At 51.1% G+C, this 12403-nt stretch overlaps 7 protein-coding genes across 7 annotated transcripts; 3 read left to right on the forward strand and 4 right to left on the reverse strand.

The window, feature by feature from the left end:
- Positions 1 to 241: 241 nt before the first annotated feature.
- Positions 242 to 2637, forward strand: EDD37DRAFT_680449 (dimethylaniline monooxygenase (N-oxide forming); the record flags this gene model as incomplete). The annotated part of the gene is made up of 2 exons (XM_062819719.1): positions 242 to 1344; positions 1400 to 2637. The coding sequence occupies exons 1-2, from the start codon at positions 705 to 707 to the stop codon at positions 2635 to 2637; spliced, it is 1878 nt and encodes a 625-aa protein (XP_062671166.1). The 5' UTR covers positions 242 to 704.
- Positions 2638 to 2819: 182 nt separating this feature from the next.
- On the reverse strand, positions 2820 to 3585 carry EDD37DRAFT_382116 (uncharacterized protein). The gene has a single exon (XM_062812115.1). It carries the CDS (start codon positions 3456 to 3458, stop codon positions 3003 to 3005), a length of 456 nt encoding a protein of 151 aa, XP_062671167.1. The 5' UTR covers positions 3459 to 3585; the 3' UTR covers positions 2820 to 3002.
- Positions 3586 to 3722: 137 nt separating this feature from the next.
- Positions 3723 to 5351, forward strand: EDD37DRAFT_382124 (uncharacterized protein). The gene has a single exon (XM_062812116.1). The coding sequence runs from the start codon at positions 3840 to 3842 to the stop codon at positions 5106 to 5108; it is 1269 nt and encodes a 422-aa protein (XP_062671168.1). The 5' UTR covers positions 3723 to 3839; the 3' UTR covers positions 5109 to 5351.
- On the reverse strand, positions 5300 to 6963 carry EDD37DRAFT_657553 (carotenoid oxygenase; the record flags this gene model as incomplete). The annotated part of the gene is made up of 4 exons (XM_062818903.1): positions 5300 to 5983; positions 6038 to 6175; positions 6226 to 6560; positions 6828 to 6963. The coding sequence occupies 4 exons, from the start codon at positions 6961 to 6963 to the stop codon at positions 5300 to 5302; spliced, it is 1293 nt and encodes a 430-aa protein (XP_062671169.1).
- A 458-nt stretch (positions 6964 to 7421) lies between these two features.
- Positions 7422 to 9642, forward strand: EDD37DRAFT_680453 (uncharacterized protein; the record flags this gene model as incomplete). Its single annotated transcript, XM_062819720.1, has 4 exons — positions 7422 to 7682; positions 7784 to 8181; positions 8234 to 8348; positions 8417 to 9642. 4 exons carry the CDS (start codon positions 7422 to 7424, stop codon positions 9203 to 9205), a joined length of 1563 nt encoding a protein of 520 aa, XP_062671170.1. The 3' UTR covers positions 9206 to 9642.
- Positions 9275 to 11135, reverse strand: EDD37DRAFT_382159 (uncharacterized protein). Its single transcript, XM_062812117.1, has 6 exons — positions 10820 to 11135; positions 10580 to 10772; positions 10381 to 10530; positions 9849 to 10327; positions 9578 to 9793; positions 9275 to 9525 (listed from the first exon to the last, which is right to left on the reverse strand). Exons 1-6 carry the CDS (start codon positions 10854 to 10856, stop codon positions 9344 to 9346), a joined length of 1257 nt encoding a protein of 418 aa, XP_062671171.1. The 5' UTR covers positions 10857 to 11135; the 3' UTR covers positions 9275 to 9343.
- EDD37DRAFT_382173 (uncharacterized protein) lies at positions 11001 to 12084 on the reverse strand. Its single transcript, XM_062812118.1, has 5 exons — positions 11896 to 12084; positions 11725 to 11831; positions 11572 to 11655; positions 11364 to 11516; positions 11001 to 11283 (listed from the first exon to the last, which is right to left on the reverse strand). Exons 1-5 carry the CDS (start codon positions 11983 to 11985, stop codon positions 11280 to 11282), a joined length of 438 nt encoding a protein of 145 aa, XP_062671172.1. The 5' UTR covers positions 11986 to 12084; the 3' UTR covers positions 11001 to 11279.
- Positions 12085 to 12403: the final 319 nt, after the last annotated feature.

Below are 12403 nucleotides of genomic sequence, written 5' to 3' on the forward strand. Positions count from 1 at the left end.
GCAACCAGTGTCTGAACACCGTGTCACAGCTGTTGATCACATCTGGTGCGGAATACCTCCGGGGGCTTAGGTGGTTCTCTCCCCGTCGAAGCCGTCGGAGTTTCGGGCGACGTCCGATCACGAAAGGAAACAGAAAGCTGTCATGACGTCCTCGCAGCATCGAAAGCCAAGGGGAAAAGTGGTCCGGCTGTTGGAGAGATCTCCCCCACCATGGTCGAAGCGGCCAAGTTCACAATCATACGAGTATTGCACAATCGGAGGGGAAAGAGTGGTCCGGTGGTCAAGGTGATTGGACTGCACATTCCATGGATCGTATCTTCTAACCGATGGGTCTCCTCAATGTATCTTTTGTCTCCTACAATCTGCATCATTTGCACGGTGATTTTCAAGCAAGATGCCCGACCCAGGAATACTGGGGGTTGACCTCGCATCTTGGCCTACCAACTCGTTCCCGGTGGAAACAGAGGGTGCCTGATCGTCGGGGAGCACTCGCACCATCCGGTTTTGAGGCAACTCCATGTTTCCGAACTGATAACATCGCTGTGGAGGTCGAAGTGGGCACACTATCTGGGGACAGCTGATAGCAAGCCAAGCAACAATTCTACACCCTAAAAATCAGGTGCCTTGAGCCTCAAGTTTTAAGTATTCGAAAATGCAAGGTCAGTCCAAACATTGCAAAGGACCAAGAGACTATCCAGACCAAAATGATTGTCAAGTTGGAAGCCGAAGCAGGCCCGTCCAAGGATCGATGCGAGCCTGGCTCCGTCAATATTCCTGTCGCCAAATGGCCGAAAACCGCGGTATCAACGTCCGCTGACCCGGATGCCGTTGCTACACAGGTCGTCGACGGCTTCAATGCTGCCCTCAAAGCTGGGGACACAAAGGCCGTTGGCGAGCTATTCTTAGAAGACGGCTACTGGCGAGATCATCTGGCCAACTCTTGGGATCTTCGCACGATCAAGGGCGGTCAGGACATCACAGATTACCTGGCAAAAGAAAACCGGATAACATCCGTCGAGTTGGACAAGAGCACAGCAGTCCGATCACCGTCTTGGGCTCCATTCGATGGTGTGGGAGAGGTGAAGGGTGTACAATTCTTTCTCAACTTCGAATCTAAGGTCGGTTCAGGAACAGGATTGGTCCGTCTAGCCGAGCAAGATGGTCAATGGAAGATCTTCACTCTGTTCACAACGTTGCGCGAGATCAAGGGTTCGGCAGAGAGGATCAACGAGCACAGAACTAAAGGCGCCGAGCATGGTGGAAAGCCAGGTCGGAAGAACTGGCAGGAGAGAAGAGAGGCGGAGCAACGGTTTGAGGGCAACGAGCCTACTGTTCTCGTCTTAGGTAAGTCGCAATCCCCTTCCCTTAAACAGCATGACAAGACTGATTGGTGGTACAGGAGCCGGCCAAGCCGGTCTTACAATTGCCGCCCGTCTAAAGATGCTCGGAGTTGACGCTTTGGTGGTTGACAGCGCGGAGAGCGTTGGCAGTAACTGGCGGAAACGCTATAAGCAGTTGGTCCTTCATGACCCGGTATACTACGACCACCTACCATACATGAATTTCCCTGCTAGCTGGCCAGTTTTCACGCCGAAAGATAAGCTGGCCGACTTTTTCGAGGCTTATGTCAAACTGCTTGAACTGAATGTGTGGACTAGGACGACCTTGAAATCCAGTTCCTGGGATGAGCGAGAACGAAGATGGACTGTTGAGCTGGAGAAATCGGGCGATGGGACATCGGAGACTCGCACCTTTCACCCGAAACACATTGTCCAAGCCACTGGCCATTCCGGCAAAGCAAATTTCCCACAGATGAAGGGCTTGTCAAGCTTCAAGGGAGACAGGCTGTGCCATTCATCTGAGTTTAGCGGTGCAAAGACCGAAAGCGCCGGCAAAAAAGCCATCATCGTGGGGTCCTGCAACTCCGCCCACGACATTGCCCAGGATTTCTACGAAAAGGGCTACGACGTCACCATGGTGCAAAGGTCAACGACCTGCGTGGTATCAAGTCAAGCGATTACAGATATCTCGCTGAAAGGACTATACTGTGAGGGTGGACCACCTGTTGAAGACGCAGATGTTATGCTGCATGGCTTCCCCAGCGAAGTTCTCAAGGCGCTGCAAGTCAAAGTCACTGACCTTTTGGCACAGTACGATAAGGAGACCTTGGACGGATTGAACAGAGTTGGGTTCAAGACGGACCGGGGACCAGATGACGCCGGGTTGTTTCTGAAATACTTCCAACGTGGTGGTGGGTATTACATTAACGTTGGCGCCTCGCAACTCATCATCGACGGCAAAATCAAGATCAAACAGGGACAAGAAATTGAAGAGGTCCTTCCGAATGGACTACGCTTTGCGGACGACTCGGTTCTCGAGGGGGATGAGATTATTTTCGCGACTGGATATCAGAATATGAGGACTCAGGCTAGGGAGATCTTTGGGGCAGAGGTGGCTGATCGGGTGGGCGACATCTGGGGATTCGATGCTGAAGGGGAATTTCGAACGATTTGGCAGAAGACGGGGCATCCTGGGTTCTGGTTCATGGGAGGGAATCTCGCTCTGTGTCGATACTATTCAAGGATGCTTGCGCTGCAGATCAAGGCTCTGGAATTGGGACTGGATGAGAGTCAGTAGCAGACTTGGTTTGAAGCGTCCAGCCGACAGGGTATATATTCTTGGATTTATTTTCCTTTTCGCCAGAAACCGTTTGGTCCCGTGATTTTGGGGGGAGCTGGGAGTGTGAGGTCGGACGTGTTACGACTACCGTGTGCTGTTCGAAAAGGTCCCAGGCATGGCGAGGCTGAGTGCTAAAGCCTTGCAGGTTTGCCAAGTGGTTGACGCAGGGATTTGAGGCTGGAACTCTTTCAGCCTTGTCGTTGAGACTGTAGGAATGTCCGACCCTGTCCTTGGTATTCCAACACGAGAGGATTCGCAGACTTCGCTAGGGTCTCCAGACTGCTTTGAATGTCCGTATCTGCAGTGCAAGGCTGCTTGTCTCATCAAGAGCTCTTAAGATGTCCACCCGTTAACCTGTACCAACCCAGTCCATATGCAGCCGCCGTGATACCCAATATTACGGGCGCTCCTCTCTTTTGCGGCTCTCCATGACTCTCCTTGAACTCGTCATCCACCCATTTTGTCCCCGGATACAGGATCGCACTGAGTTGTGTTGCCCAGTAAAGGCTGGCCATGAGGGTTGCGGTGAGTAGGTTATCGAGCAGACCGGAGGGAGTGTTGCTGTTGGTCTTTCGCCAGGTATAGTATAAGGTGAGGAGGCCTAAGCCGAGGCCTGTGCTCATCGTCTGTCCGTTGTGGAATTTGGCATGAGCCGTCCATTTCGGGTTGAAGACATGGGTTTCGTTCCAATCCGCCAGATAACCACCTGCTGCGGACGCGACGCCTATGAAGCTCAGGATCAGACGCGTCGGGAGGACTGCACGCGACGGGTCGGACATTGTGATGAGGAGAGGGGGTACAGGTGTGTGAGTTGGTATGCTAGCTCTTGAGTATTGCCACCTCAAGCATCAAGAATCGAGACAAGGAGCAGAAAAAACAACTACTTTGTGTGAAGGAGGAAGGCCTCCAATGTTTTCGAGTGAGTGACGTACTCTTCTAACTATATTTACAGTTTGACACCACGGAAAACTATCTGGAACTTATCTTAGGCAACAGATCGTCAGGCGGTCCACCGCTAATTTTAAGTAAGTGCCAACTACTACAAGCAGTAAGCCTGAAAGTTTCCTGTCAATCTTACATGACGATGATGTTTCGATATCCTAGGGACAAGGCCAGAACCGCAATCAATCCATCCATCACATCCTTTGAGCCCTTTCACAATGTCTAGTCCCAGTCCTCAGCTGTCGGTCGCTGTTGTGGGCGCAGGTATTGCAGGTCTGGCAGCAGCTATTGCTCTTTCAAGGGCAGGACATTCGGTGGAGCTCTACGAAAAGTCCAGATTTCGTAATGAGACGGGTGCAGCCATCATAATAGGACCGAATGGCTCGAGAGTATTGTCCAAATGGGGCTTCCACTTCGACAAAGCTGGAGCAATGGACTACACCCAGGTGCGGAGAATAAAGGCCGACACTCTCGAGATCGACTCGGAAGAGTATTTCACGGACATCAAAGACAAATATGGAGACCGATGGCTGCTCTTCCACCGTGCAGATCTCCATGCAGGTCTCAAACAGCTTGTCGAGGCTCAACAGCCTCCAACCAAAGTCCATCTTGGGAACGCCGTTGTCGATGTCGATGTCGATAGCGGAATCCTCAAGCTCTCGAGCGGCGAGACTGTCAAGAAAGATCTGGTAATCATCGCCGACGGTGCACACAGCGACCTCATCTCCAGAGTCATTGGCCGAGACTATCCGGTATCCAAATCTCCAATGTCAATGTATCGTTTCCTAAAACCGTTCGACCGGGTCCTCGCTCACCCTGAAGCCGGACAATTCTACCATGGTCAAAAGTCCGGCTTTACGACCTTCTACAAGACAGCGGTGGGTCGGCCCGGTCTTCTCCTCAATACTTACCCGTGTCGTGGCGGGGAACTACTATATTGTGCCCTGGTGCATCCCACCAAACCGAAGGAAAAGGGAATTGAAGGCTGGGACTCACCAGCGGAATATCAGGACGTTATATCCGATGCCCAAGGATTCCATCCTGCAGTGCAGGCGATCTGCGAGGACGCGACCGACGTCAAGGTGTACACGCAAATGTGGCGGGACCCTATTGAACGCCTTTCCAAAGGCAAGGCCATCTTAATAGGCGATGCTGGTCATCTTATGCTGCCTACACACGGTCAAGGAGCCAGCATGGCACTGGAAGATGCTCTGGCACTAGAGGTCCTGTTCAAGGGAGTCACCTCGGGCGCGGACGTGGAGAATCGGGCTCAAGCATTCGACAAGCTACGCATTCCTCGCGTGAGTGCCGTGCAAAGCATGTCAAATAAGATGATGGGTCCACCTGACAAGATGATCTCCGAGGTCAAGCGGTATTACGACGGGCCTATACCCGGTCCCAAAGCAAAGACCTTTTCTCAGGAATATAACGATTTCTTCTTTCTGTATGACATTGAGAAAGAAGCAGGAAAGGTCTTGGCCGCTTGATTTCCGGTCAAATATGTGGAAAATATTCCTTGAGCGGCACGATCTTCCTTCCGCCGACTGGAATAATGACAGTTCGCCCCCAGGAACTATGCAGATTAGACCAATGCAGTCATTGAGACTAGAATTATGCCAATGATCTATTCAAAGTGACGAGAGATTCCTTGATAAGCCAATCCCGTTCACATCGACGGCTACGTGGTTGTGGGAGCCTTTCGCATCGGGTGACCATCCACATCAGCATCATCGACCCAGTTACCGTGCAACCCAGGCCTCAACCGCACGGGCAATTTGATCAAAGCCACAGTCCTTGATACATCCTTTGTATCAACAATAGCAAGTTCGCTCGTCATGCTCTCAAAGTTGTTTTGCAAGAATAGAATCCACCCATCACCCTCCTCGCCCGCGTGGCTACGAGGTATGAACACCAGTTCCTGGGTGAACTTTCTTGGTCCGGCAAAGTATCGACTCACTTCGCCAGTCTTGGTGTCTAGCCGGGCGAATCCGTTGTAAGGTGGAAAACCGCCTCCCATCCTCGGCCCCACGAACGGGAAATCGACAAGTTGAGGCTGGAAGATACTGTAGAAAACCTTGCTGTGGCGAGACATGACGTGACGGTCGTCAATCTTGGGAAATTCAAGGTCTCCCGTCGCTAAGATCTCACCTGCAGGCAGCTTTAGGTCCGTGGCTTTGGGGTCAATCGTCCATCTTAGCAAATCACTAGAGATCGATTCCGGAGCAGGTCCTCTTCCATCCTTGTCTGGCCACCAGAAGAACACATTTTGTTTGCTCCATGCCATGCTCAGCTCAATATTTCCATGCTCATCCTCGAAAGCATTCGCAACGTGTCCGACGAATCCGTGGGGCGCCGTAAACCACTGTATCATGAAGGTCAGATGCGAAAATTGTGGTTAATCGAACGTGGTACCCACTTTGACATCACTTCCTGTAGCTCCATAGCGTGACAATATTCCAATATATGTGGGCAGGTCGTTGTCGAATTGCCAATGTTGACCACCCTTTTTCATTCGTTCAACATCACAGGTTTGGTTGACGACAGGAAGAACAATCTTTTGGTCAGAATTGGGAGATACCTTCTTTGCAGCGATGGGAAACTTACATAGTTCTTGGTGACAGCAAAATCGTGTATCATAGCAACGACCGGACAAGTCAGCCAGACTGTCTCTTTGAACTTTCCGTCTGGGCCGATGGAGTAGTAGCAGATATCTGGTGTGCCATCTCCTTTTGCCTCGTAGCCGAAACACACCATATCGCGCGTGTCAGGGTCGAATTTGGGATGTGCTGTGAATGTCAATGCTGGAAGTTGGCCGTCAAAGGTCTCAAGTCCGATCGTCTTTAGCGTCGTAGGATCCATCGAGTATGATGGTGAATCTTCCTTGAGGGCAAGGAGTTTGCCATTCCAATACACGATGTTAGTGTTTGCTGTTGATCGGACTTAATACGCAATAGCATCGGTGTATTTGTTTCGATATTTTCCTAGTTGTCGTGATTAGAGCATTGTCAAACCGCGAGCACAAGGTCGACTTACCAAGCAACGCACGTCTTGCTTCGGCCTCTTTCACGTATTTCTCGGTTCTCACGAATGCCTGCTTGCATCGACATGGCCGTCTTTGATTTTGAAAGCGCTGACGACGCCATCACCGTTGAACCACTAGGGTACACGTTAGGCGGGATGCAGGCCTGTTAGGAGTAGTCTTGGACTTATGGGATCATTTTCGATGAAAGAAGGGTAGTGTGGTTCCGGCATAACTCGATAGAATGTACCTGAAATTTCTGTCGGGACATCTCCAATGATTTCTAGGTCCGTTATGCTGCCTTCAAATCGCACCGGCGCCATAAACCCTGTATGTTGTGGTTCATTCTCGCGGAGTGCCTTGGGTACAGGGAAAGCCTCGTGTAGATCATTTAGGGGGAAGGGAGGCTTCATCTCTGATAGGTCTCCCATGATGTCCGCGAGCAATCTTTGACCTAACTGCTAGTGTTCGCAAAGATGTAGGTGAGGTTGACACGATGTAGCGATATTGGACGGATTCATAACATAACATCGCTCGTTCTGGGCGTGGCCGTGACATCCTAAAGTCGGCAGATATCGCGGGATCTCGTCGGGGATATCGGGAAGCAATAATGCGGGGATGGCGGATGTCGATGACCCACCACCCAGGCCCGCTCGGCGTGGGGCGCTCCATACGGGGGTATCGAACCGGATGCATCATATAATCTCTGGGCCTTTGCGATTGTAAGGAGAATACCAACCTTGCAATCGGTGGCCCTCTAACTTCCCATCACGTTCATGCAATGGGATCTCTCAGTGGTGTTTGCGACGGTCAACCGACACGAGAGAATGAAAATTCTCGCGTACTTCCAGCTGGAATCGACTCAGACACCTTTGACAAGGCTTTCGATGCAGTAGCACTTGTCATCGGAGAAGAAAATGTCACGAGAACGCACGAGTATGGTGGACTGGAAGGGCCTCAGGGCGAGAAATGGTACGGGGACCACTACGAGATGCGTGGCGCCGGTCGAAATACTCCTTCAGGAGCATTCCGTCCCAAGACTGTGGAGGAAATTCAGCATACATGAAAATCGCCAATGAATAAATCTTCCTCTATGGGCTTTTTCGCGGGGCAAGAATCTTGGGTAGGTCGGGGTCTATTCAGAGTCCACCACCGCTCAGTGCAATCATAGCTAAAGCAGAGAATAGATACGGCTGCACAAGTGGTGTGGAGAAGGGTACGGTCATGCTAGATCTAAATCGAATGAAGAAGATCATCGAGGTCAATGAAGAATACGCCTATGCCATCGTTGAGCCAGGTGTAAGCTTCTTCGATCTCCACGATTACATCAAGGAACCCAAGATAAAACTATGGATATCTTGCCCTGCCCTGGGCTGGGGAAGCGTGCTGGGCAACACCACTGAGCGAGGTTTCGGATATACTCAATATGGGGAACACTCTCAAGCGCAATGTGGCATGGAAGTCGTTCTCCCCAATGGTGAGATCATACGATCTGGCATGGGCGCCATGGAGAACAGTGACATGTGGGCGCTTTTCAAAGGGTAGGTGAAATGCCCCAGCATGTGTAGTCCTTTACTGACGAATCTGATGCAGCGGTTATGGTCCAAGTATTGATGGCTTGTTCTTCCAAGCCAACTTGGGCATAGTAACAAAAATGGGAATTCATCTCCAACCAGCACCTCGACATTTTGTCGATTGTGAGGTCTCGGTACCGAATGAGGAAGACCTGCTTGCTTTGACATCATTGCTCGCCTGGAAAGATCGGGAGTCATTCAGAACCATGCTTCTATCAGCAACTCCTACCGACAAACAATCTTCGCAGGACCTGACACTTGGGGACCTTTGTTTCCTTACTGGGCGACACGAAAGGCGGTGCCTTACGCAGTCCTGAACGACATTCGGGAAGCAAAAGGGTGGGGATTCTGGAAAGCAGAATTTGAGCTATATGGCTCCAAACACGTTTGCGACGCGGCCTGGAGGGAGGTCAAAGAAGCGTTCGAGGTCATTCCCGGAGTGAAATTCAACGCTACTCCTCAATCTGAATCAACACTGGTTGGACCACTTGTGCCGTCGGAGATGATAAAAGGAGCAATCCCACACTCCGAACTTCCCGTCCTCGATCCCCTTGAGTTAATGAACATTAGGGGAAAAGGAGGAGCGCACACTTGCTTCTCGCCGTTGTTCCCACCAAATAGCCGACAGCTTCACCAGTGGTATCTTCGATCCAAGGCATTGGTTGAGGAGGCCGGCATTGATTATTTCAGCGATTTTCATGTCTATGGTCGCTATGTGATCGCGATCATTGTGCTTATACACGGACCTGAGGACGGTCCCAGGATCGACAAGTTATACAAAGACTTGGTGGAAGACGCGGCGAAGGAGTCGGTCTCGGAATACCGGACACATATCGATTACATGGATGACATCGCCGGCCATTACAACTGGAACGACGGAGCTCAACGACGCTTTTTGCAGGCTGTGAAAGACCTGACAGACCCAAGAGGCGTTTTGAATCAGGGAAAGAGTGGCTTGTGGAATGCTGGAAAACGGAAGACGACGCGTTGAGGAAGAACTTGAAATTTAGGAAACAGCATTATGCGCCGGGCATAAGACCGGTATAAAAGCTCTCCTTTTGCAAGATGATGTTCGATCCTCTCTGTAGATGTCTCAATTTAACTTTGCTAACCTTCGAGTTTCTCTGTGTCAATATAGGTGCGGCGGATCAGAGAAGAAATTGAAGTTCGAGTACGAAGCAAGCTCGTCGAAGTTGTAGTCAAGAGGCAAGTAGTTATCCACCTCATGCTGTGCATCTTGGCCAGTTTGACTTGACGACGAGGGTCCCTGCTCACGATTCAACATCGCCACATCTGGGCCTGGGAGAGAATCTGGCTCTGACCATTAGATATTTGTCAGTGGATTGCGTGTTCTGACACTCACCTGAGGCGTCGTACGACTTGGCGAGTCTGACCAAAGCATTCCTGCAGCGCGCAATGACGGCATTACCGCGGTCCAAACCACGCTTGACAGCCACCGCATCGCTAACAGAGTTCCTGTTTTCAATGAGTGCTGTCGTTACCCAAGAGTGTGACGAAATGTCGCCGGATTGACGCATCGCCAGATTTATCCCAAGCAGCACAAGCGATGCGTTAAAGACTGAATAGTAGCGTCAACAAGTGGGATAAGCACCAGGCTATATGGGTAGCCATACCGAAATGCGCAGAAAGCCACCAAGCACCCTGGATGTTGACACCTTCGCCAGAAGCCCTGAGAACGCCTTTTGCGATGTCAATCACAAGTCGACAGGACTTTGCACAGTCTTTGAGTAACGTCAACATAATGTCCCCAAGAGGCTCGCTGTTGACCAAGAGATATTCGTGCGGTTCCAGCTCCAGATGAAGATCCAGGAGTGGCCGGTAGAAGAGAACTCGGGATGTCAAATATCTCAGTGACAGGAATATTCGAAATCGGGTTGAGTAAAGCTCTCCTTTGCCTGATAACTTGAGATCCGGGAGGTCATCCCGATCCACCATCTGCAGTGATTTCGGTAGGTTTGATCTCCATTCTGACAGTCTTTCAAGTAGCAGGACGGTCCTGCTGATGATTGCGGACGCGCTTGGGCTTGGAACATTCCTCAAGCTTTCGTGGTTCAAAGTCTCGGCGAAATCTGCCACAATTGTTGACAATGTTCTTTCCTTATTAGCGGCCAAGCTCATGATAAGCGATTCAAGCGCAGCTCTCACATTGACGCCTTAAAGTGCAGCAAGCTTAATGATGCAATTACCCTGGTGACGTGCAGTGGTGGCAGTTCGTCCAAATCTTCTGGTGGAAAATCGCATGTGCTGTACGATGGTTGGATGAGGCCAGGTCGGCCGAATGCGACGCTCATCAACCTTAGAACGCGATTAGCAGGTTCCCTTCAGGGGCGCTGGCTCCATTCACCGGTCATTATACACCAAACACAGCCAGCACTTCTGACGTAGTACTTTTTCCGCAGTCGGCAGTCTTGAAAAAGAAGACTTCGAGTAAAGAGCCATCAGAAATGCAGATTTGACAGCAAGACTATGGAATGACCAACTTTCGCTCGCTCGATGGGTGCTCAGAAGGTAAGTGGTGAGGAGGACTAAAAATTGCACTGTCCCTCTGTAAGCTGGGATCAACGAAGAGCCACAGTAAACTTACCGACTTCGAATCCCACTCCCGCGATCACTTGTTCCATTCCTACCTTCAGAGCCTTGCGATAGTAAGCCTCTGACTCTGCTGCGCGGTGTGAGTCAGGTGATATGGCTTCCAGACATTGACAGGCCAGTGACAAGACGATGTAGAATGTACCCAGCCAGGCATCACCAACTGCAGCCACAGAATATTGAGCCCCTCCTCGACAAGATTTGTGCTAAGAAACCCGTGTTCATCCAGGCAGGGAACGAAAAGATGATGGTGGAGAAGTGCACGTGAAGCAGATTTTCCGTCTCCGTTATAGGCGGCATTTGGTACGGATCGGCATCGATGTCGACGTTCGGCCTCGATCCATGTATCGTGGTTCCGTCTAGATCCGGCGACATCGCTACGGGATGACGGTTGTTGTAGGCTTCTGTCGGCGCCGACGGGTCTTGCCCATGTCCGCTACCAGACAAATGCGGCACTAACTGCTGGAAGAGAAAGACGTTGGGAGTTCTGCCTGAGTACTTTTCGATTAGCACCGTGTAGGATGGCCATGGCTACTTACTCAAAATGAGGCGTTTCGTCGCGGCAGTCATTATTCTCCGTAAGCATGATAGATGCTAATGCGTCCACGTTTCCGCCATAGGCCCTGGGTAAACTGTCCGAAAGCCTTCCTATGGTGTGGAGGTCATCCTTTCTGCGATCCAGGGCCGGAAGTCTGCTCACATTATTTCTGGCCGTTCGAGTTCGTGCTGCATCAAGAGACGACCAACCTGCCCAAGCCTGGTTCATCAGATCTGAGGCTTTGTACCACTTCCTCTAGATCCGCTACGCGAGCTTCGAGGAATTTTGAAGGTCTAGGGCCATGGACCACCATTTAGTGGTGCTCTTTCTTCGACGTAAAGAGAGGTAGATCCGGACTATACCTGCTTGCACCTATGTACCCATCCGGAGCCGAGCTCAGAGGTTGCTCGTATGTACATTCGTACCCATGAGAGTCGCAGCTACTGCATTTGGGCCGCTCGCCGTTGCACTGGGCACCAAGCTTTCAGTACAGGTAATGGCAAACCAAGGGAATTGGCGGGATTGCAACTCACCCGAGATTTTCGTGCACGGCAAGCTGAGCAGGCAATCGAAACACGTCGTCTCTTGAGACCATTGTCTCTCGCGATGCCTTCACTTTGCATTGTTGATCACGCAGATGCTCGGAATCGAACATGTTTCCGGCTGAATGATGGGCAAGGAAGACAGCAGGAAGACGCCATCGAGTCGATGCGGGGTGGATGAGGCTCCCTAGGCTTGCATTGTGGCTTTCCGGGTCTCGCGCGGGGAGGCACTTCGCTTAGACTGGAGGTTTCCCAGACGTTAGGCCTGTCCCGCACCCCATCAGTGCCGTCCATATCTACCGAAAGCACGAGGTCCAAATGGAGGGTGGCCGCTTCTTGGAGGAGATTCGATCGACAGACCTAGCAGGTTACCGTCTTTGAAGTAGCAGAGTGGTTTTCCGATAGTTGTCAACTTTTATCTCCACTTCCTCCCCGGCTGGGGTTTGGCCAGTGTTCGTGTTCGCATGCACATGACTACTAGAATTGAGGCTGAATAGTT

This window comes from Exophiala viscosa (assembly GCF_022695815.1).
Source record: "Exophiala viscosa unplaced genomic scaffold EDD37scaffold_4, whole genome shotgun sequence".
Classification (NCBI taxonomy): domain Eukaryota; kingdom Fungi; phylum Ascomycota; class Eurotiomycetes; order Chaetothyriales; family Herpotrichiellaceae; genus Exophiala; species Exophiala viscosa.

What these genes read in the sequence shown, in the direction of transcription:
- EDD37DRAFT_382116 (XM_062812115.1), bottom strand. Translation starts at nt 3,458, where the DNA reads ATGTCCGACCCGTCGCGTGCAGTCCTCCCGACGCGTCTGATCCTGAGC.
- EDD37DRAFT_382124 (XM_062812116.1), top strand. Translation starts at nt 3,840, where the DNA reads ATGTCTAGTCCCAGTCCTCAGCTGTCGGTCGCTGTTGTGGGCGCAGGT.
- EDD37DRAFT_382159 (XM_062812117.1), bottom strand. Translation starts at nt 10,856, where the DNA reads ATGGAACAAGTGATCGCGGGAGTGGGATTCGAAGTCG. An exon ending in GTGGCTTTCTGCGCATTTCG is followed by an intron (nt 9,794 to 9,848) that starts GTATGGCTACCC and finishes GCTACTATTCAG; the next exon opens with TCTTTAACGCATCGCTTGTG. An exon ending in CAAGTCGTACGACGCCTCAG is followed by an intron (nt 9,526 to 9,577) that starts GTGAGTGTCAGA and finishes GGTCAGAGCCAG; the next exon opens with ATTCTCTCCCAGGCCCAGAT.
- EDD37DRAFT_382173 (XM_062812118.1), bottom strand. Translation starts at nt 11,985, where the DNA reads ATGCAAAGTGAAGGCATCGCGAGAGACAATGGTCTCAAGAGACGACGT. An exon ending in GCCGTGCACGAAAATCTCGG is followed by an intron (nt 11,832 to 11,895) that starts GTGAGTTGCAAT and finishes CTTGGTGCCCAG; the next exon opens with TGCAACGGCGAGCGGCCCAA. An exon ending in GGGTACATAGGTGCAAGCAG is followed by an intron (nt 11,656 to 11,724) that starts GTATAGTCCGGA and finishes CCATGGCCCTAG; the next exon opens with ACCTTCAAAATTCCTCGAAG.